This window comes from Pistacia vera, unplaced genomic scaffold (genome assembly GCF_008641045.1).
Source record: "Pistacia vera cultivar Batoury unplaced genomic scaffold, PisVer_v2 Contig77, whole genome shotgun sequence".
NCBI lineage: Eukaryota > Viridiplantae > Streptophyta > Magnoliopsida > Sapindales > Anacardiaceae > Pistacia > Pistacia vera.
The window spans coordinates 1,331,275-1,352,980 of record NW_022196634.1 but is presented as its reverse complement, the minus strand read 5'-3'; the positions used below and the strand labels follow the sequence as shown (position 1 = coordinate 1,352,980).

The 21,706-nt window shown below is 34.2% G+C and overlaps 1 protein-coding gene across 1 annotated transcript; it reads left to right on the top strand.

Annotated features, from left to right (window-relative positions):
- The first annotated feature begins 14,014 nt into the window (after positions 1-14,014).
- On the top strand, positions 14,015-16,166 carry LOC116116350. The gene is made up of 6 exons (XM_031402438.1): positions 14,015-14,284; positions 14,387-14,552; positions 14,666-15,353; positions 15,444-15,619; positions 15,873-16,061; positions 16,153-16,166. The coding sequence occupies exons 1-6, from the start codon at positions 14,015-14,017 to the stop codon at positions 16,164-16,166; spliced, it is 1,503 nt and encodes a 500-aa protein (XP_031258298.1).
- Positions 16,167-21,706: the final 5,540 nt, after the last annotated feature.

The window sequence follows — 21,706 nt, the reverse complement described above, 5'->3', positions numbered from 1 at the left end:
GAGGTTGTGTCTAATGTATGGCGACTTCACCAAATCAAAACGGGCAAAGGCAAATGGGGAGGGGGAAGAATCATCAGGTATGTATTTTTGTGGAACCATTATCGGCGTTGAGAAGGAGATTTCGACGATGCGACGACACTGGAGAAGAAGCACCCCAAATAATGCAGTTGTCGGAGAGTTGTCTGATTCATCTTCAACCACACCTAGTAAGCAAATTCAAACTCAACTTAATTTTAATCCACAATCCTCAACTTTGTCAACATGGCAATACAATGCACTCCAAGCACAAGAGGAAATAGCAAAATACATAGTCGCTACAGACTCTCCCTTTTCTTTATCTGAAAATCCTTATTTTATTCACATAATTAAAACTATATTTTGTCCAGCATATGCCCCTGTTAGTAGAAGTACAAGCAGAAGAGACATATTAAAACTTTATAACCAAATAAATGTTCAACTTAAAAACGAATTTCAAAATTTTAGGAATCTATCTATTGCACTTACTTCAGACATATGGATTTATAGATCAAAAACAGATTTTTTTATAGATCAAAAACAGATTTTTTAGCTGTATAATACATTACATAGATCATGGTTGGGGTTTACCAAAAAAATTGATAGGTTTTAGACCAATATATACTGTACATTATGTTGACACTATTTATTTTACAATACTTGAAATTTTGTAAGAATATGTATTAACTGATAAAGTTATAGCGCTAACGCTAGATAATGCAGTTACTAACATCGCGACTATCTTTTTATTTGAAAAGAGATTAGATCTGTGTGATGAAAGCAAATTTTTTCACTAGAGATGTGCTTGCCACATCATCAATTTGATTGTTAAAGCAGGTTTAGAAGCTATAAATTCGAAGATTGAGAGGATGCACGTGGCTATCGGATTCATTGTCGGCGGTAGCAACAAAAGATGGCAGGAGTACATCAAATATTGTAAGCAAGAAGACCCACTAGTTTGACCTTTGAAGTTATGTACAGATATGCCTATCTGTTCGAACTCCACCTACTTGATGTTGGAAAAAGTTTTGTCAACTGCAAAACAAATTACAGATTTCATCAACTGGAAGCGCAAGAAGTTGTCAACTATGATGATTAGACGGTTTGCGAACTTTTTTATTCATTTCTTAAAGTTTTTTATGAATCCACTAATACATTAAGTGGTATTTATTATTCTAATACTAATTTAGCGTTAGATATGTTACTTCAAATTTCTAAAACTTTTGTTAAATATAGATATAATGACGTCTTAATGGAAATTGTTTCAAAGATGGAAAAAAAAAAAATACGAGAAATATTGGCCTTAGGTATTCCACTCTTATATGGATTAGGCCTTGTTGTAAATCCTAGGTTTCAATTAAACGTAGTTAATTGTATAGTTACTGAGATATGCCAAAATTTAGGACATGATTATACGTATTATTTGATTAACTTTGAGCAAAAATTGAAAAGCCTTTTTTCTTTATATTCGAGCAAGTACAATGGAACTAGAACATCTAGCAGAGATGACCAACAAAACCTTGATGAAGACAACTATCAAGAATCGAGCATGTGGACGTATATGGAACAAGGAGGAGGAAGTAGGAACTCTAGCTCATACATACATGGAACAAATGAGCTGAATCGCTACCTATAAATATACATGTCCTACATGATGAAGAAGGAGAAACGTGAGATGGATGTGCTTCAATGGTGGAAACAACATCAAAGTCGATTCCCCATTGTAGCCCAAATGGCACATGACATTTTATCGTGCTAGTTTCTATAATTGCATCCAAGTCAACATTCTCAATGAGTGGCTAGATTGTTGAAGACAGAAGATGTTCTTTAATCAATGAGATGATTGAAGTGATAACGTATTTACAGGATTGGACTCATGCAAGAAAAGACTACAACAGCACTCTGAAGATCCCAAACTATTCGAACTCCTCAGGAACACAGATTTGAGCGATGTAAATATTGTTGACAATGAATAATTTAATAAAAACAAATTTATTTAATTGTTTATTTGTGAAGAGTGATTGTGTGAATATTACATTTATGTTAAAATTAATTAATTATATTATCTCTTTAAATTTTAAATTTAAATCCCCATATTTATAAATAATTATTAATATAATTAACCATTAATTTATTTGTTATTTTATTATTTTTTAAAATTAATTAAAATTTTACTAATCTCCAGAGGGGTAAAACAAATTTTCCAAGCCCCTAAAAATTACATAAACCCCCCTATTTGGCCCCTAAATATAAAACAAGTTGGGGGTGGAAAAAATTTTCCAAGCCCATAGGACCGGTCCTATAGGCCCAGGACTAGTCCAAGGGACCGATCCGGGCCTTGAAATTTCTCATGGGCCTAGGACCGGGCCCATGAGCGACTGATCCCAATTGGGCCTAGACTTGAACCCGGTTGGGACTGATCCCAATTGGGCCTAGACCTGAACCCGATTGGGACCGGTCCCTACCCAAGTCTAAACAAACCCAGCGTATATATTCACTCACCAGTCTAGACAAGAACTTACAACAACACGCCCAACAACCACCAAATCGCAAACTGCCAACTCTCACCGACACACCAGAACAAGCAACCAACTAACATCCATAGCACGAGAGCAACATGTTGTAAAACAAATATGAAATATAGGAAGTAGGTGGCTTACCTCGACAAGGGAATGACAAATGGGAGAGTTGGGAGCACAGTCGCACTGGAGCAGTGAAGCACGCTGCACATGTAATTGCGTACATAATAGCCAAGTTCTTGCAATAGTTCTGCCAAACCATTTTGGGTATGTACTTGTGGTACTATATGTTCAACATCAATTCCCATTGATGTGCAATAGTCATCAACTGTCTTTGAAGTAAACTCATGGGAACAACACGTTAACGGGCAGATCGGTGCACGATCGACCAGATTCAGTCGTTCGTGTGCCGTTTTGATGACAATCGATAGCGATCGACGGTGGTGGCCGATGGCCGGTAGTCGTCTTGGGTGATTGGAGGTATTTTGGTTATTATTTATGTAAATAGTGAGGGTATTTATGTCCAAAAAATTAATATATGAGATTACAATAGTCATTCCGCACAATTGTGCTAATTGTTATTTAGTAGATATATGAAGGCATTTGTGTCCAAAATTTTTATTAGTTAAGGGTAAAATTGGTATGAATAGTGGATCACCCCAGTAATAAAAAAATAACACCCTTTTAGACGATAATCGAATTACCGCATATATTACTTACAGTAATCACTATTGGCATTGGTCGATTACCAGAATCTTTTATTACTTAATACCCAAACGTGGTAATTGCCAGATTAAAGGATAGATTATCAATGTGATCTTTTATGACCCCAAACTAGAGGTGGAAAAGCAACCTGCCCGGCCCGACCTGACTCGGCCTGGCCCACGACGGGTTGCTGTTAATGGCAGGTCGGTTCTGACCCGCTCGGTGACATTGGCGGGCCGGGTTAGGCCCGCCAATATTAAGGAATTGGCTGGCCCAACCCGAACTGCCAACCCTAACCCGCCGGGTTAGGCGCGGGTTGGGCCGGGTTAACCCACTTTTTGAATTTTTTTTTGTTTTATTTTGTTTAAGTTTAAATGTTTAATTAACTTTTCAAATGAACAATTAACAATTTATAAATATAATTGTTTTTAGTTAATTGTTAATTTCTTTTCAAATATCAATAATTAAATTAAATTTTTTTTTTTTTTGTTAACATTCCAAATATTAATTCAATTTTAATACATTAAAATTGTAATATAAGAATAATTAAATTTATTCATTTATTAAAAAATAAAATAAGAAATTACAATAATTATTGCCTCGTTAAAAACCTCACCAAGAAAAACCCAATAGGACAAAAACTTGGTAAGGAAAAAAGAGTGCAAGAATTGACAATTAATTTGTCAAGTTACAATTTACAAAGCAACTAATTTGGGGTCACTAGGACCTCCTCATCCGTATCATCTATATTACAAAATTAAAATGATTCTATTAAAGTATGTCGACAACCTCGTATTGACCTTGATGGTGCGACTGTTCCAATCTCGAAGAATAGTGAAGACTTCAATTATTTGGGTGAAAGTTTAGTCCTCCTTTCATTTAAAATTCTTCCACTTGCATTAAATGTTTGTTCGAATGAGACGGTTGAGACAAGAACAGCGAAAACATCCAAGGCAAGTTTGATAATACCGGAAAAATACATTTTCTGGCTCTCCAATAGTCTAAGAGATCAATGTTGGTCTCTGTGTGGATCTAATGGTAACATTTCAGGGATTACCAAATATTGTTGAAATCATTACTCTGCAACTGATGGAAGACAGTACATTAGTTGTTGTTGGTGGTGGAGTCTGAAGAGGAGGTTGTGCTTCGGATTCGGGTCCTTCGGCCTATTCAGTGCACCCCAAGAGTGAAGTCTTCATTTGTTTCTTCTGATGCAGCTTCTCTGGATGTTTCGCCTCTTTGCGAGTTCACCTCCTGTTTTCATATGGAAATATACTTCGAAAAGTGTATTTTTTACCTCTCCTATTTGATTGGCATATGTTTCGGTTTGTAAATTTTTACATAATTGTCAAAACCATTTTCTAAACCTGCTATTTAATTCTAGGATCAAATATACACTTAAAAAATAAGAAAAGGAATGGGTTCCCATATTTAAAAAAAAAAAAAAAATTCCATTGCTTTATTGGTGCATTTAAAATTACATTGTCTTTGTATAAATAACTCGAAAATTTATAATTAATTATTGTAAAGGTATAGAAAAAAAAAATTACAATGGCGATTAACTTAGTAGAGACTATACATAATAGAATCAAAATCATTTTTACAATAATAGCTATTAAAAAAAACAATATAAAAAAAATATATGTATAAGAATATAATCAACATTAAATAAGTATTATTCTATCAACAGGCATGTCTAATGCAAAAGTTCTAGGAGACATATTTAATTTTATAAGCGTCTTGAAATTCAGCATTCTTTATACTACTAGTAATCCAAGCTAAACAATCTCTAATTCTATTAATATTTCTTTAATTGTTCATACCACTTTTCATAATAAATTAATAACATGGCATGCAACGTTGGTGAAAAAACTTCAAATTGTTATATAAAGGATAATTACTTTGAAAATAATCTATAGCTTTACTATTAAAACTTGCATTATCTAAAGTTAAACTTATCACTTTACAACAACGTCATAATCTTCTAAAACTTTAACAATTTTATTATAAATTTGTTCACCAATATGATCAACATCCATTAATCAAATCCTAATAAAGATTTATTTAATTTACATTCATTATCAAAATAATGACTAGTCACACAAATATAATCTTGTTTAGCTCTACCACTCCAAATATCGGCAGTTAGAGCCACACTAACATGACAAGTATGTATTTATTTTTTAATTCTAATTTCATTTTTTAAACAATTTTATTAAATCATTTCTAGTTGCGTTTTAGAAAACTTTTAAATCTAGAAAAAAATGAATTTTGAACAAATCTTTCAAAATATTTATCTTCAGCCATATTAATAGGTTGATCAATTGCAGCAATATATAAAACTAACTGTTCCTATATACATCAGAATTATAACGCCAATTAGTACCCATATTAGGTATTTGAGTTTGATTGCTTTCCTATTCCCATGTTGATTAATATGTTTATTACTATGCCTTTTAAAATACTAGTACCATTACCTGAATCAGCTTTATAAATATTTCCACAGTATTTGCATCTCGCTTTCTTGACTTGAACGTCATTTTCTGTTCGTAAAACTTATGAATGCGCCCAAATGTTTGATGTGTTTGTCTCACTTTCGACGGCAGTTGATGATCCCGCTCAGCTTGAGATAAAGTTAGACGAGCACGACGATTACGAGGATGACTTCTAGAACCACCAGGAGCTGTTGTAATCGGGGGCATATTTTGAGGTGTATCGGATTCTGAGAATGGGAAAGCCGGACTATTTGAACTCTCCTGCATTTATGTTAGTAAAATCAGGGGACTAGGACTAGGATAGTAGTTCCATCATCATTGTAAATGATGGGGAGGAAATATCATCCATTGTAGTTGAAAAAAAAAAATTGATGTAGAGAAATAAAAATTTAAGAAAAGAGAATTGGAATATGGAAATGGAATTTGGAATTTGGAAAATTGGAAATATAAATTAAAAATTGCAAAAACTAATAAAAAAAAATACGAACAAATTGATAACAAAGAATTAAGAGAATAAATGAATAATTGAGAGATTAGAGATTAGAGAATATGAGAGGATGAGAGAATTTGAGTGTGTGAGAAAAATGTGAGAGTTTAAGGCAATTATAGGAAAAAATGGGGAAAGAAAAATGCAAAAAAAGCCCCTCCAACGGCTATATTTCAAGGGTAAAGGGGTAATTTGAAAAATAAATAAACTTTTTATTTTTTTCGGCAAATGGCGGGTTGGCGGGTCTCTTGCAAAAGAGACAAAACAGTAACCTGCCGGTTGCAGGTTGCCATTGTGCAACTCGGCCCGCCCGGGGGTTGCTGTCGGGTTTAACCCGTATTTTTACGGGTCGGGTTAGGGTTGACCCACTAACCGGCCCAAATGTTCCCTTTACCCCAAACCAAACGCCTCACTTAGTTATTAGCTAGTTAACAACCCACGGCAAATGGTCTTACTTTCTAAACCCTACATTATAAGCATAGCTACTTTTGACTCAAACTCAAAGAAAAACTGATCCGTGTGAAGTTCAAGTCTAACCCTAGATTCTTTGCCTTTCCATCTAGTAGCTATGCATCTATTGCTAACTTTTGTATGATACCAAGATTGGTAATACTGTGCATGAATGAACATAAGATCAAACAAATGTACACCAGTTTTTTATAGTATATGTAAATTACATTCGAAGAATATTTGATATTTGTGCGCACCAAAAAAAAAAAAAAAAAAAAAAGAAATTATCAACTATGACTAAATTCAACCTCAAGTCAATGAATAAATTTTGTTGACTTAAACCTAGGCTTATAGTACTTCAAAACTTAACCTTAAAATATGAGCATATGTTACAATGCGAATAAAGTGGAAAACAAATCACTAAACTGAACATTTGTCAATAGAAATTAAGTCCTTAAAATTACTTTTAAAAAAAAATATTCTTAAACTTATCTTCTCAATCTCAAATTAATCAACGTTCACAAATAAGCACATGAAACTTGCAAATATCTAAATAATTCACAAAGGAATACATGTAACTAGGGTGAGCATGGGTAAACGATAAACCCAAAACCGGCAGGTACCCAAACTACCGGTTCACGGGTAGGAACTAGAACTAACCCTCACAGGGGAGGTTTCGTTTTGGAAAATTAGATTTGGGAATCCCTGAGTCTGGTTTCAATTTCTGTAGTGTTGGAACCAGGAACCGGAACTAAAACTATATTTGGGTACCCTATGGGGAAACCGGTTTAGGAGCTAAGGGTCTATAAGTGAATTTTTTGAATGTTAGAGGTGTATTTGTTATTTTATCAAGGTGTATTAATTTTTAAATTAATAGAGAGCTAATGTAATTTTATAAGATACCCGAGAAATAAATCAGAACCTACATTTCAAGTTTCGATTTAGTTCCTTTTACTAGGAACTGACCGATTATAGTTCCTAACAATTCCAACAAATACCTGGAACCACTCACCCCTTTAAGAGTGTATTTTCATTTATGAATCATGTTGTGTGTATTTAATTTGTTATAGTCTTTGTGCAAACAAATTCAAACATTGGAGGTAAGTCGAAAAAGCTCATTAAGAAATGTGAAAATGAATAATTACGAGAAATAGATACCAAGTCATGTATTGACAGAAGTGACATCATTATGACTATCAATTTAAAAAATATATATATAGTGCTAAACAATATTCTGAAACCAGACGGAAGGTGATTCGATCAAGTGATCGGTTTTGGTTTGAGTGGTGATGTCATAAAAATATATATATAATATAATAATATATATATAATATATATATATATATTTTTTCCTCCATGTCATTTATCTCTCTTCTTTTTTTCTCTTTATACTTTTTTGTTCTCCCTCTTCTTCGTCATCTCTTTTTCTATATTCTCACATGTCAAAACGTCATATCATCTCTCTTTCTTATTCTTACGTCTAATTTTTTTTCCCTCTCTTTCACACCGTCTTTCTCTTCTTTCTTCATTCTTTCGTATTCTCCTTTTCTCACCTCCTCTTCTCTTTCTTTTTCTGCATCTTTGGTTTTTCTTCATCTTTTTTTCCTCTTTCTCTCCGTTCTCTTCTTTTCTTCTTTGCTTCTAGATCTTTCCTTTATCTTTCTTTTCTTTCACTTTCTAATCTCAAATCTAACTAAAGATGAATAAAGGTGGAAGAGAAGATGAAGAAGTTAGATTGGAAAGCGGAGAGGAGAAATACAAAGAAACAAAAAAAGATTAAAAAAACGAAGGACTGAAGCAAAAAAAAGGCATGGATTTTGCCTTTTAAAAAAAATACATCTATTGGATCGGATTTTCACTGATCGGTTGAAACGCGCGGTTGATACTATTATAACGATCTAATAAGGATCGAAAGCGATTTAAATGAAAATACTGGTTTTTAACACTTAATAAATCGAAATCATTGATGAAGTCTGGGGACCGTCCGGTCCGACCAGGTTTCAGAACATTGGTGTCAAGTCTGTCAAATTCGATATTATATTATAATTACCCAAAAAAAAATATATATATATATAATTTTTTTTAATTTTTTTTTTTTTGCGGGTAATTATAACACCAATAAAGCTACCTGCACTACCATAAGGTGTACAAATTCAGTACAACTGACGTGGTTCAAAATATTAATTATGAATTATCTCTCCCAAATGAATAAAAACTCTTTGAAACTGAAAAATAAACACCACACGAGCACCGCCCGGTATCCTCTACCACCACCACCGTGGCCTGCAGTCTTCCACTACTAGCGTCGGCCGCCGGCGTCACCACCAGCGCCGACCATCAACTTTCGCCAGCACTCATCATTTTCATCTGCTGAATTTATAAAAAAATTGCTCTGAAAATAGAAACCCATAAGATTGTATTTGCTTTCTTTTGCTGGAACCTGACTTGCAAAGGACTTCTCCAGAAACACAAGGACTGTCCAATATATTCCAGATACAATAGCAATAATAATCTGTTTGTCTGAGAAAATAAACATTATTGCAAACTTCAAGCAGTAAACAAAAAAACTGGAACGAATTCTGCAAATCTCAATAGACGACAGAATGGCTTGAAATGTATCAAGCTGGCATATGGTAAAGATGTACTTATAAAAATAACTCTTTCAACTTGCCAAAGGTATTTGCTTTCTTTTACTGTATATAGATTATTGGTAATGTATATACATGAAATAGTCTATATAGATTATTGGTAATGTATGTTTAAATGAACTTCTTTGATCGTGTAGGTTGGTTCAGCAGACCATCACATCCAAAAACGAAAAGCTTTTTTGAACTTGGTCTTGGTGTTGCATCAAAGTACGAAAGATGGAAGAGTGTAGTGAAAAAAATCCAGACAACTCTTCTTCTCATTTCAATGTTGTGGAGGTAATATTTTGTTGGTAATCTCTTTTTATTCATTAATATTTTCTGGTGCTACAGCTTTGTTTTTGTTTTTTGCAGTATTTGGGTATGTTGGTTGTTGTTGTGTGGTGGGTGGCGTTGGTGCATGGTCAAACAAAGGATTCTGGAGAGTTTTGTTTGGAGATGCAACAGCAGAAAACTGCATTTTTGCAGTTCCCAGAAGTAAGTTTGGAGCTATGCAGTGCAGTGTTTTGTTAAGAAGATTGGCTGTTTGTGCAGTGTGTTATGGATGCAACTTCAATGCTGCATTTTGCTAGCTATTAGTGTAGTGTTTTTGGGGCATACTCTTTGTATAGAAGATCTTGCAATCTTTTTGTGATATGTAAATACTAATCCATATTTAGAAGAAGCAATAAAAAATTCAATATATGTATATACACATAATTATAGTCATAATAAGTTACTTTTTATTTTTTGGGGGTAAACCCAATAATTTTATACAAGAATAAAAGAATTACAACCTGGGAAAGGGGACTCCCCTTTAGAACCAAAAACCTTGGGCATTCCCAAGGGGCAAAACTACAAAAGCGAGGACAACCAAGGAAAGACATTCCTTATACACAAGAGACCAAAACTAGAAAAACAGGCCAAACTTCAAAACTAGCAATCCACACTGTACAAGCTGGAAGGAAATCTTAAAAACAAAAAACGCATAAACAACATGGACCACACAAGCTGTAACAGACACCCGAAGACTGCACACAGCACCAAAGGCAGAGAACAATTGCAGTAGCTTCAACAACTGCACACACGCACAAGCTACACCAGTTACAAAATCTCTCGGAAAGAGCAAATAGAAACTGCAAAAATTGCTGCATCTTTGACCAAGTTATAGCACTTCCTCGACAACAACACAATTGCAGCATAATCCTGCAAAATACTGCATTACCCACCACAAAGTAACCAACAATCAAAAGTTGCACAAACTGCAGAAAACTCCCAACAGCAAACACACACTGGACAGCCTATACAAACTGAAACAACCTTCTAGAAATTGCACACACTACAAAAAGCGACATCTCTCAAACCTGAACACACACAATGAAAAGCTCTCTATATATCATCATAAATCTCTCAATTTATATAAATGCAAACAATTACCATTGCATAGCCAAAAAAAAAAAAAAAAGAAGTGCACAACTTAGTTCATAAAAGTAACATCCATTGGGGAAACATAAAGAAACACACAAACCGCAATATTGGCTTGACTAGAAATGGCTTATCACAGCACCCATAGATTCTGAAGGATCCACTGATACTTTCAAATTAAAANAAGTCTTATCAACAGATTTGTATATCATATTTCGCATCTTAGTTGATGTTCTGTAAGGTCAATATGGCCTCTTCTGACGTTTTTCATGCACCGGAATAGGTCATAATTCTTGTAGAATAAAGCCATTAAAGCCAACATATCGAATATGACACTAAAGGCCAATTCCGTATGCTTGGCGAATTATTCAAATAAACATTATTAATTGATTACTGGTTAAAGACTAATTGATCATCAACTAAACAAGCTCAATTGTCCTCACCTCATTGTTTCTTCTACCAGTTCATACAAATACTATGAAATTCATTGACCTTTTCTTTTAACTCAATGTCATTAGTTTTTTCTATTATATATACCAAGTCATGGTTGATGACATAATGAAACAGTGGATTAAGATTCTCTTCATCTCAAGACAAATTTAGGTTTATATAAAGTGATATACAATTAATTAAAAGTTACAGTATAATTTAATTGGTGTCTGCTGCTAAGTTTATAGAATTAGAAATTTTAAAAGTAAATGGATTCAGCACATGGTAATGCCTTGTTATAGGGTTGGTGCCCTGCCCGTGATCTTCACAATTTTTTTTTTTTTTTTTTTCTTGGGACATGTTTTAAGAGTGTGCTCATTGTCTTTTGCTTTTGTTTTTTATTCGCTTAATTAAATTAATAAATATTTCGTTTTGAATACTGATTTCTCCTAGTGAGTTGCAACCTAGATAAATGCCCCCACTATGGGTTTTTAATTCTCCTCCAGAAAATTTAAAATAAAAAATTTTAAAAAATAATAAACATGTTGATGATCAAGTTCTGGCTGCCATATCCATACACAAATTAGAGGGATTTTCTAATCTCGGCTCTAAATTAATTAACATTAAGTTCCAAGTTCCAACAAAACAATCGTCCAGTATAGTTTTAGTAGAAAATTAATTAAGAACAAAATGGTACAATGTGGGAAATAATATACAACTATGTCAAGTTTGGGAAGAAGACACTGAAAACATCAATAAATTAAATAGTGAAGACGCTAATTAGATTAAATTAATCCAACTTTGATGCTTCAAGAGTGGATCACAATAAGTCAATATCGCAGACATCAAACAGTTCGTATACTACTTAATAACTTTTAATTTATAACAAATGAAATCAAATAAAAGAATTGACAAAATATAAATTTGATTCTTGAGTCTACATTTAAATAAGTGTTTAGATATATACACTATGACTATATGGCATGCCAAAAAGAAGATTATTCATATATTAATATATATATCTGAATACAAGATCTCTTAAAAGATGGTTAAGAGAGCATCATGTGTATCCCAATTTTCATAGAAATCACATCTGAATACAAGTTCTTTTAAATTCAATTCAAATTTCATGTATTGATTGTTCAATATATTATATTGCATTCTAGTTTGAATTGGGTTGAAAATGTGAAATATGATAGAAAAATTTAACACCCCAACTAGATTTGTTACTCAAAATATTAGTCTTTGCTCTTTAGTAATGTATCCCATGTTAGTGTAGTTGTTAAGAAATATATGGTTATTTTGTTTTATTGTTTATTAAGGGTAGATATGTCTTTTCATTATTTTCTTTGTTTAGCTTATATATAGTCTTTTTGTATTTAGGTTAAATTATTCTTTTTGTATTCAATTACATTGTACAGTATCAATGAAACCCTAATCTCCTCTTTTTATTATTTCTTTGGATTGTTTAACAGTAGTGATTGGGTGTAAAAGGAGTCTATAAAAAAGGGGAATGAATGAATGCAAGGCGAAGTTTTTCTCCAAAAAGCTTTGTACAACAGGGATTGGATCCCTTTAACAATCCCACCATTACCATCTCACTCACCATTGGCTGACCAAAGAAGAACCCAAACCATTTCCACCACCATCTCGCCCCTTCACTCGATCCCAAGTCTATCTCCATAACCTAGGTTGTAACATCATGGTATCAGAGCTAGGGGCAATGGAGCACATGGTTGTTAGTATCCTACGATACGCGATACGAATCCTACGATACGGGTCGCCAATGATACGTATCAGAGGGTGTATCGCAAACCTTTCAATACATTGATATGCATCCTACGATATGATATGTATCGGCCCGTATCCTTAAAAATATCAATACAAATTGATATGACTTTTTTTATTTGGGCCTAATGCCCAAAAAAATTTTCGGGTCAAGTTGGGTTGAAATAGTTTGGGTCGGATCCAGGTCACCTCGACCCGGTTTACTAATACCCACCCAAAATTACCCATCCCTAATTTTACCCTAGCTAGATTCACTCATGGTGAAAGAGCAGTTGCACGCACCTTAGCCTTTCGGTCCCCACTCTTCAACAGTGAGCAATTAAACCAATTAAGCTAAAAGTCACCCAAGTTCTACACGAATTGATTCAGGTAAACTACTCTTTTCATTACATATTTGATTTGTAATATAATATTACAAAAACCTTGATTTGTTAGTCTTGCACGAATTGATTCAGGTCACCTCGACCCGGTTTACTAATACCCACCCAAAATTACCCATCCCTAATTTTACCCTAGCTAGATTCACTCATGGTGAAAGAGCAGTTGCACGCACCTCAGCCTCTCGGTCCCCACTCCTTAGCTGTCAGCAATTAAACCAATTAAGCTAAAAGTCACCCAAGTTCTACACGAATTGATTCAGGTAAACTACTCTTTTTCTTTTTTCATTACATATTTGATTTGTAATATAATATTACAAAAACCTTGATTTGTTAGTCTTGCACATTAAGAATATAAAAAAGTGATTTCTTTGTTGATTGTTGAATACAACTGGAGACAATTAAATAATATAGTATTAGAATACCAAGAAATTCCTAGTTGCATTGTTTTATGGATAACAAATTTACAGACCTCTTGTATGTAAGTTTTGATTTGTTTTCCTTACGTTATGCTTCTTCATTTGGTTTTTTGTAGCCTCTTTTGGTCCATTAGATTAAGATTGAGATTTGAATCATGAGAAATAAGAAGGGAAAATTAGATGATATTACATGGGAGCATTGTAAAAAAGTAAATGAGGAAAATAGATTGCATCTTACATGTAACTATTGTGGTATAACATATTGGGGTGGTGTAATACGAATGAAAAATCATCTTGCTGGAACCCATATCCAAGTTAAGCCATGTAGTCAAGTTCCCGAAGATGTTAAGATGAAATTTCAAGAGTTGTTGGAAGCAAAGAAAGTTAATAAGGATGATGATGATGATGATGATATGGTTGATATTTTTAAACAGCAAGATGTTAATCCAAATACGGGTAAAATTGATAGTTTTCTTAGTAAGGGAAAAAAAGGAAGTGGTTCTAACTCTAAGCAAAGAACTTTAAATGAAGTTGTGAAGGATAGGGAAAAGGTAATTCAAGGTATATGTAGGTGTCTTTATGGCAATGCATTACCATTTCATTTAGTTAAAAGTCCTCTTTTTGTTGACATGTTAAAGTTAGTGGGAGATTAGGGAAGGGGATTGAAACCTCCTACTTGTCATGAAGTAAGAGTTTCTTATTTGAAGAGAGAGGTTGATCTTGTGGGAGAAAAACTTGGAAAGTATAAAAATGAGTGGAAAAAGAATGGTTGCACATTAATGTCAGATGGGTGGACGGATGGAAAGGGTAGATCATTGAGTAACTTTCTTGTCAATAGTCCAAGTGGGACAGTTTTTTTTTTAAATCTATTGATACCTCCGAATTTTTAAAAAATGCTCAAAAAATGTTTGAGTTACTTGATAGTGTTGTAGAGGAGATAGGAGAAGAGCATGTTGTACAAGTGGTAACTGATGGAGCATCCAATTATGTAGCTATCGGTAGAATGTTAGAAAAGAAAAGGAGAAAGCCATTTTGGTCTCCTTGTGCGGCTCATTGTCTTGACTTGATTCTTGAGGATATTGGAAAGATTACGGTATTCTATGACACCATTGCAAAAGCCGAGCAAGTCATAAGTTTCATTTATAGGCATACATGGGTGCTTAATTTATATAGAAAATTTTCAAAGGATAAAGAGCTAGCACGACCTGCAGTAACAAGATTTGCAACGTCTTTTCTCACATTGAGTTGCATTATGGATAGTAAACTAGCTCTTAGGTCCATGTTTGCATCAGAAGAATGGGCAAATAGTACACATGCTACTACAGTTAAGGGGAAAAAAGTGGTGGATATTATCTTGAGTGATACAAGATTTTGGAAATCCATCCAATTTGCCTTGAAATGTGTGGATCCACTAGTGGAGGTTTTGAGGCTTGTAGATGGTGATGTGAAACCAGCAATACGATACATATATGAAGCCATGAGAAGAGCAAAGAATCAAATTGCAAAGAATTTCAACAATGTGGAGCATCGATATAGAGAAATATGGAAGATAATTGACACTCATTGGGATTTTCAACTTCATAAGCCATTTCATGCAACGGCATACTACCTTAATCCTAAGTAAGTATTGATCATTTTTTTTTAATCCATATAAAAATTGCTTGAAAATTTGAATTTAGAAATCTAATTTATGTTGATTTTATATATTAGGTACCATTATGATCCAAACTTCAATCCGGACAAAGAAGTTAAACTTGTAATTGAGAAGATGTATCTCGATGTGGAAACAAGAGTTGAAGTTGATGCTCAACTTGACAAGTTTAAAAGAGGAGTAGGATTATTTGGAATGGATATGACCATAATAACAAGAGACAAAAAACAACCGGGTATGTTTGCTTATATGTTTGTTACTTTTTTCTTTTTTTTTTTTTAAATAGCTTAATGGTGGGACAGCTATGGAGAAGAGTGCAAAGAGTTGCAAACACTTGCCATAAAAGTCTTAAGCCTTACATGCAGTGCCACGTGCTGTGAAAGAAATTGGAGCACCTTTGAACATGTGCATTCTAAAAGAAGGAATCGTTTAGAGCAACAAATTAAGATTGAATGCTCTTGTCTTTGTTAAATATAACCTTCAATTAGAAATGGGGCAAAAGCTTAGAGAGGAGAAAGGAGAGGCATATGATCCAATATGTTTATTGGACATAGAATCTAATGATGAGTGGATTATGGAAAAAGAAGATCCTTGCTTGACGGATGATAATTCATGGATGGATGTTCAAGAATGCTTCAACATAGATGAAGGTGCTCCTAATGATAAAAGAGCCAGAGGTATATCTTACTTTGATATTAATCTAGCAATTCTTTTAATAAAAAATTGAATGTACCATGTATATTGACGGTTTGATGATTTCTTTATAAGACCAAGGAACTTGAATGCTAACAAAAAAAAAAGCTAAAGAAAAAGTTGTTGAAGAGGAAGATGTATTGCCCATTTTGTGTGATGAAGACAGAGAAAGTGAAGAGGAAGATATGTTGCCTATTTTACATGATAATAATAATACTAGTGGAGATATAGATATTGACATTGATTTTGGAAATAATATAAATGGTTGAGAGGAAATGATATAGATTCTTAAGTTTGTGATTAATTTTGATTATGTAATACCATAATTTAAAGCCAATAGTATCACAAAATTTTTAATTAATCTTGGGGATTATATTAATTTTTTTAAAAATTTATTATTATTATTATTTTTTTAAATGCGTATCCTACGATACGATACGATTCGCGATACACGATTCGAAAAATTAGGTTTTCGATACACGATACGATACGCGATTTGACAACCAATAATAAGTCACTAGTTATGCATGCCTTGAACAATCTTTTTCATAAAGAATCTACGACATTTCTCTTTTTTAACTTTATTTGTTTTCATTCATGTTTCATGTTCCAAGGATTATCTGAGGTAAAGACAAAGAATGTCATCATTTGGGTCTGGGCAAAACTCTATGTCTACGGTTGCTTCCTCACAATTTTTTTGAGCAAAGAGTGTTATAGCATGGGGACATATTGTTGAGGGCCTAGATCAAAATAGAAAGAATATGTCTTTATTGTGGCAAGGTAAATAGAGGTGGAGATATTAACAGAATGAAACAACATGTAGTAGGAAGAAAGGGGGATGTAGGTGCATGCTAAAAAAAAAAGAGCTTAGCCCAACAGGAAGACAAAAAGAAAAAAGCCCCAAAGAGTCACCACAATCAACCCATACATGAAGAAATCACCGTAGGCAACAACCCTAACAAAAGCAAAATCTCATCCCAACCAAAAACGAAATCCCCAGACACTCTACCTACCCAAAACTTGAACATATAAACAGATCCTCATAAGCAACAACCCAACAGAATAGCAAACCACACAAAAGGGGAGCAGAACTAAATCATCATCTAACGGACTACACACAACCAGGCACACCAAGCAAACACCACTCTGCCAATCACAAGATAGACCCCAATATAATCTAGAAAACTTGCACCCAGTAGTGAGCAGACCACCCAACATCAGATTCCAAAACACAAAGCAACTAGCAACTCCTAAGCCAAACCATATTAAATAGGAGGAGTGTCAACCACAGCCAAAGTCCCTTTTATACAATCCAAAGGGAGACTTCATTCAGAGACAACACATCGAACATAGGGACTATCCTTAAACCTAAAGGAGTGAAGCCAAAGTCTAACCTCTCCAATAATTATAGTAGTAAGATGATCACTACTTCTACTTCTATTCTTAAAAGTGTGATAATTCATCTCTTGCCAAATAAAATACACCGAAGCACATAAGAGAAGTTTACCAACCATAACATTAATATTCTTACCACGAAATTTAGTAGCACACCAGTTAACAATATCCTACCAGTTACTAGAGAAGGAAAAAACTTATCATTTGTTTGAACAAAACTCTAGATTTTTTAAGCATACGTGCATTGAAAAAAACAAATGATCAATGAGTTCGCAACCCCATTACAGACCTTACAAAGAAAGTCATCCAAATTTCTCTAGTGTTTCATTTTATCATGAGGAAGAAGTTTATACTTAAAGGCCAACCAAGCGATAAAGGAGTGCCTAAAGACACAAAACCCATTCCAAATAAGCATGCTCCAAGGATCCACAGGTTTAGTTTCTAAAAGGCTTGTCTAGACCAGTTTGGTAGTGAATTTAACCCTATTAACATCTATATCTTGCCAAAACACATAGCTCCTAGAGCCCATAATAGTGGTTGGAATATTAAGGACACTTAACATAGGAGACAAATCAACAATGTTAAGGGGCTTGCACCAATACTCCTCATGAAACACATCCTCAACACAAGCAACATAACCTAGGCCAGATTCATAAAAGAGTCTTGAAGGAATAACTCGATCCAAAGGCCCTAAAGGGTGCCAATTATCGAATCAAAGAGACACATTTTGAACATCCCCTAAACAAGTTCTAATATGCTTACGTACCTTATCTCTCAAAAGAAAGAAGCTTCCTCCAACACCAACTTGTATTCCAAGGAACCCAAACACTCCAAAAAATTCTCCTTTTCAATGTACAAGAATGAACCCATTGAAGCCACAAAGAATCTCTTCCACTCACAACATTCCACAAGTGATACACCATAAGAGCATAACTTACTCCTCAACGATCTAATACCCAGGCCCTTTTTTTATTTAGGACAACAAATATCTTTATAGGAAACACAAACTTTCCTTTTACTAATATCATTACCAGACCACAGAAATAACCGCATCATTTTCTCAATGGTGGTAGTAATCGAACTAGGTAAAATGAAATCCTAGCCCAATAAGCATGGAGCGAAGCAAGAACAGAGAGAATAAGATACAATCTACTAGCATAAGAGAGATCCTGGTTTTTCCAAGAGTTGAGACGAATCTCTATCTTTTCAATTAGGGGAGACAATACTTATGAAACAACCTAGAGGTAATAAGGAGGATCCCCGAGTATCTGACTGGGTGCTCGTCTTCAGGGAAACCCCATAATATCCTTGATGATAATTCTATACTCATCTGAATCATTACAAAAAAAATGTAGAACTTTTGGTCAAGTTAGGAAGCAACCTAGATAAATCAGAGAACTCGGCGAGGGCATCTTTAAGCTCTTGGACCGAGCTAGGATTTTAAGCACTTGGACTGAGCCAGGATTCCCATAGCAGAAGAAGAACATATCATCTATAAAATTGAAGTGGCTAATTTTCTATTTTTCACATCTGGAACCAAAATCTCTCCCTATCTCTAATTTTGCGATTAATAATCAAAGACAACACTTGCATGACTATAGTAAACAAATAAAGGGAAAGGGGATCCCCTTGACGAAGACCACACTTACAAGAAAAAAGATCATGATGCTTACCATTAATAGCCACCGAGAAGAAAAAAGAGGTAACACACTTCTTGATCCAATTCAACATTTTTTCAGGAAAGCCAAACAACCTCAACAAGGACAAGAGAAAACCCCAATCAAGACAATCGTAGGCTTTCTGAATATCGATTTTGAAAGCACATCTCGCAACACCAGCATCCCAATGATAAATCCTAAACAACTCTTAGGCTAATAAGATATTATCACTTATACAATGCCCGAGACAAAAGGAGGTTAAGAAATATTAATAATCTCACTTAGAAAATCTTTGATATAACAAGAGAGAATTTTTGAGATACCTTTATATAAGACGTTACAGTAGGAAATAAGCCTAAAATCCATAACACAGAGGGGCACTGCAATCTTCGGCACTAGCAAGATAATAGTGGCATTCAATTCCTTGAGGAGATTACCGTTATAAAAAAAAATTAGAGATGGCCTTGGTGACTTCATCACCAACAATACTCCAAGTAGCTTTGAAAAACTTTGAGGAGTACCAATAAAGCCCAAGAGCTCGATCATCTCCAATATCAAATAAGACAAACTTGATTTCTTCTCTACTTACCATGCGAACCATGAGATCACATTGCACCTCTAAAGCCTTCTTACAGAATAAGTCTTTATGCCCAACCATGAGAGACACAGGATAAGTTGTGCCAAGAAGAAACTTATAGAAATAAAAAAAAAGCACCAACAAGATCCTTAACCTTAACAATTGAATTGTGATCAATTTGGATTCTCTCAATCTGTCTAGACACATGATTAGATTCAAAGACTTGTGAAAACAAAAAACAAGCAGAGTTCTGGTCGCTAACGCTTGACCAATGGACTTTAGACTTTTGCTTCAAATTTGAAAAAGAAAAACATCTTTTCGTTCATCATAACGTCAGTGATATCGTATTTCTTCCACATATGCATGGCTGAAACTTGGACAATATGGAATGGAGGCTTCTTTTCAAAGAAAGACCCAACAAGGCAAGTTTATGTAAGTAATTGATCTACTAAACGCAGCAGAAAACAAAAAATTCAATCGATAAATCAATTACCTTTTTGGCAAGATCCGAGTATAGATTATACCATTTACATGTTTATAAACAAAATCTGTATAAAATAAATTCATTCAAGGATTAGAATACTTACGTATGTTTGGAGGCTCCTTCGAATATTTCTGATTTCGGACACAAACACTATTCACCATATGCTGTTCACGTGATTCTTTGCTAATCGATCCAATGTAGGATCGCGCTCATGGAAGTCCATATGAAGATAATCCGAAGAACCGACAATTGTTTTGCTAGAACAATTGCCGGCATCAAGAATAAAAAACAATCAAAATTGAAAAATTTTCTTCTTCACTTGAAGAAGAAAACATGAGAGAGAGAGAGAGAGAAAACCTTTTGGGTGGCTAGAGTTTTGATTGAATGAATAATTCTATTTGTTTTAATTTTAAGTTGCACTTATATAGTGCAACAATTAAAACCCTATTCCACTTAGAAATATCCATTGGCTCCAACCCTAGTTCACCCTTGCAACCAAACACACCCTTTATGGTATTTTAATTAATTTATTATTATTATAATTAAAATCAATTAATGTATAATAATATATTAACATTTAATTAATAAAAATAATTCATTTAAATATATACAGAGATATATTTAAATATAATCTCACTAATTTAATTTTAATATTAAAATTAAATACATGCAACAACCTCAGTAAATTTAATTGCACTGTGAGATTACCAAAATACCCTTTCATCATAAAAGACGAAAATACACTTCTCACAAATTGATTCTTAAATTATCTTCTAAGTGTGTGACCCGTAGGCCCCTCTTCATATCGGCAGTGTGTAGTATTACGATTAACACCAATTAATCGTTTCACTACACATAAACCAAGATTGGCCTCTAGCAAGGCATCATGGCTACCAGATAGATTCAGATTCAGAGAAACTACAGACCGTCAACGGTATGGTTAATGTGCAATCAAATCTTTTCATCAACTGTTATCTCATCGAGACCGAGGTACAGAAATAGTGTCAACCTCAGATATCCTTGACATGATTGTATTCAGTTGTGGACCAATGACAGAAGTATTAAATTGGATTGAGCATCAACTCAATCCCATTGTGGCCACAGATTTAGTGTCATTGCCATTTACTGAATTACCTAGTGAGATAACTTCTCCCGTACCCAGGAGTGATGAATCATTTGTCAATCCACCATAGTCCTGATACACTTCTCAATGTAGCCAATCACTACCGTGTTGATAACTCTGAATAGAACTATGTTGGGTTAGTGTCAAACTACACCAATTGGTGCACAAGGCGTTCCAGTGATCTTAAGTATAAGGATCACATGCACCACCATCCGTTAGAGGATTTATTCCATAGACACTAGGGTTACCATCCATATGGAATCCTCTAGTGGGTCTGTCCAGTGAACTTGCCTCTAGCAAGCACCCATGTGTTACACCAAGTTGTCGGCAAACAACCTTGACAAGTGAAATCAGTCACTGCTTTTCGATAGGGTCGTTCAACACTATGATAG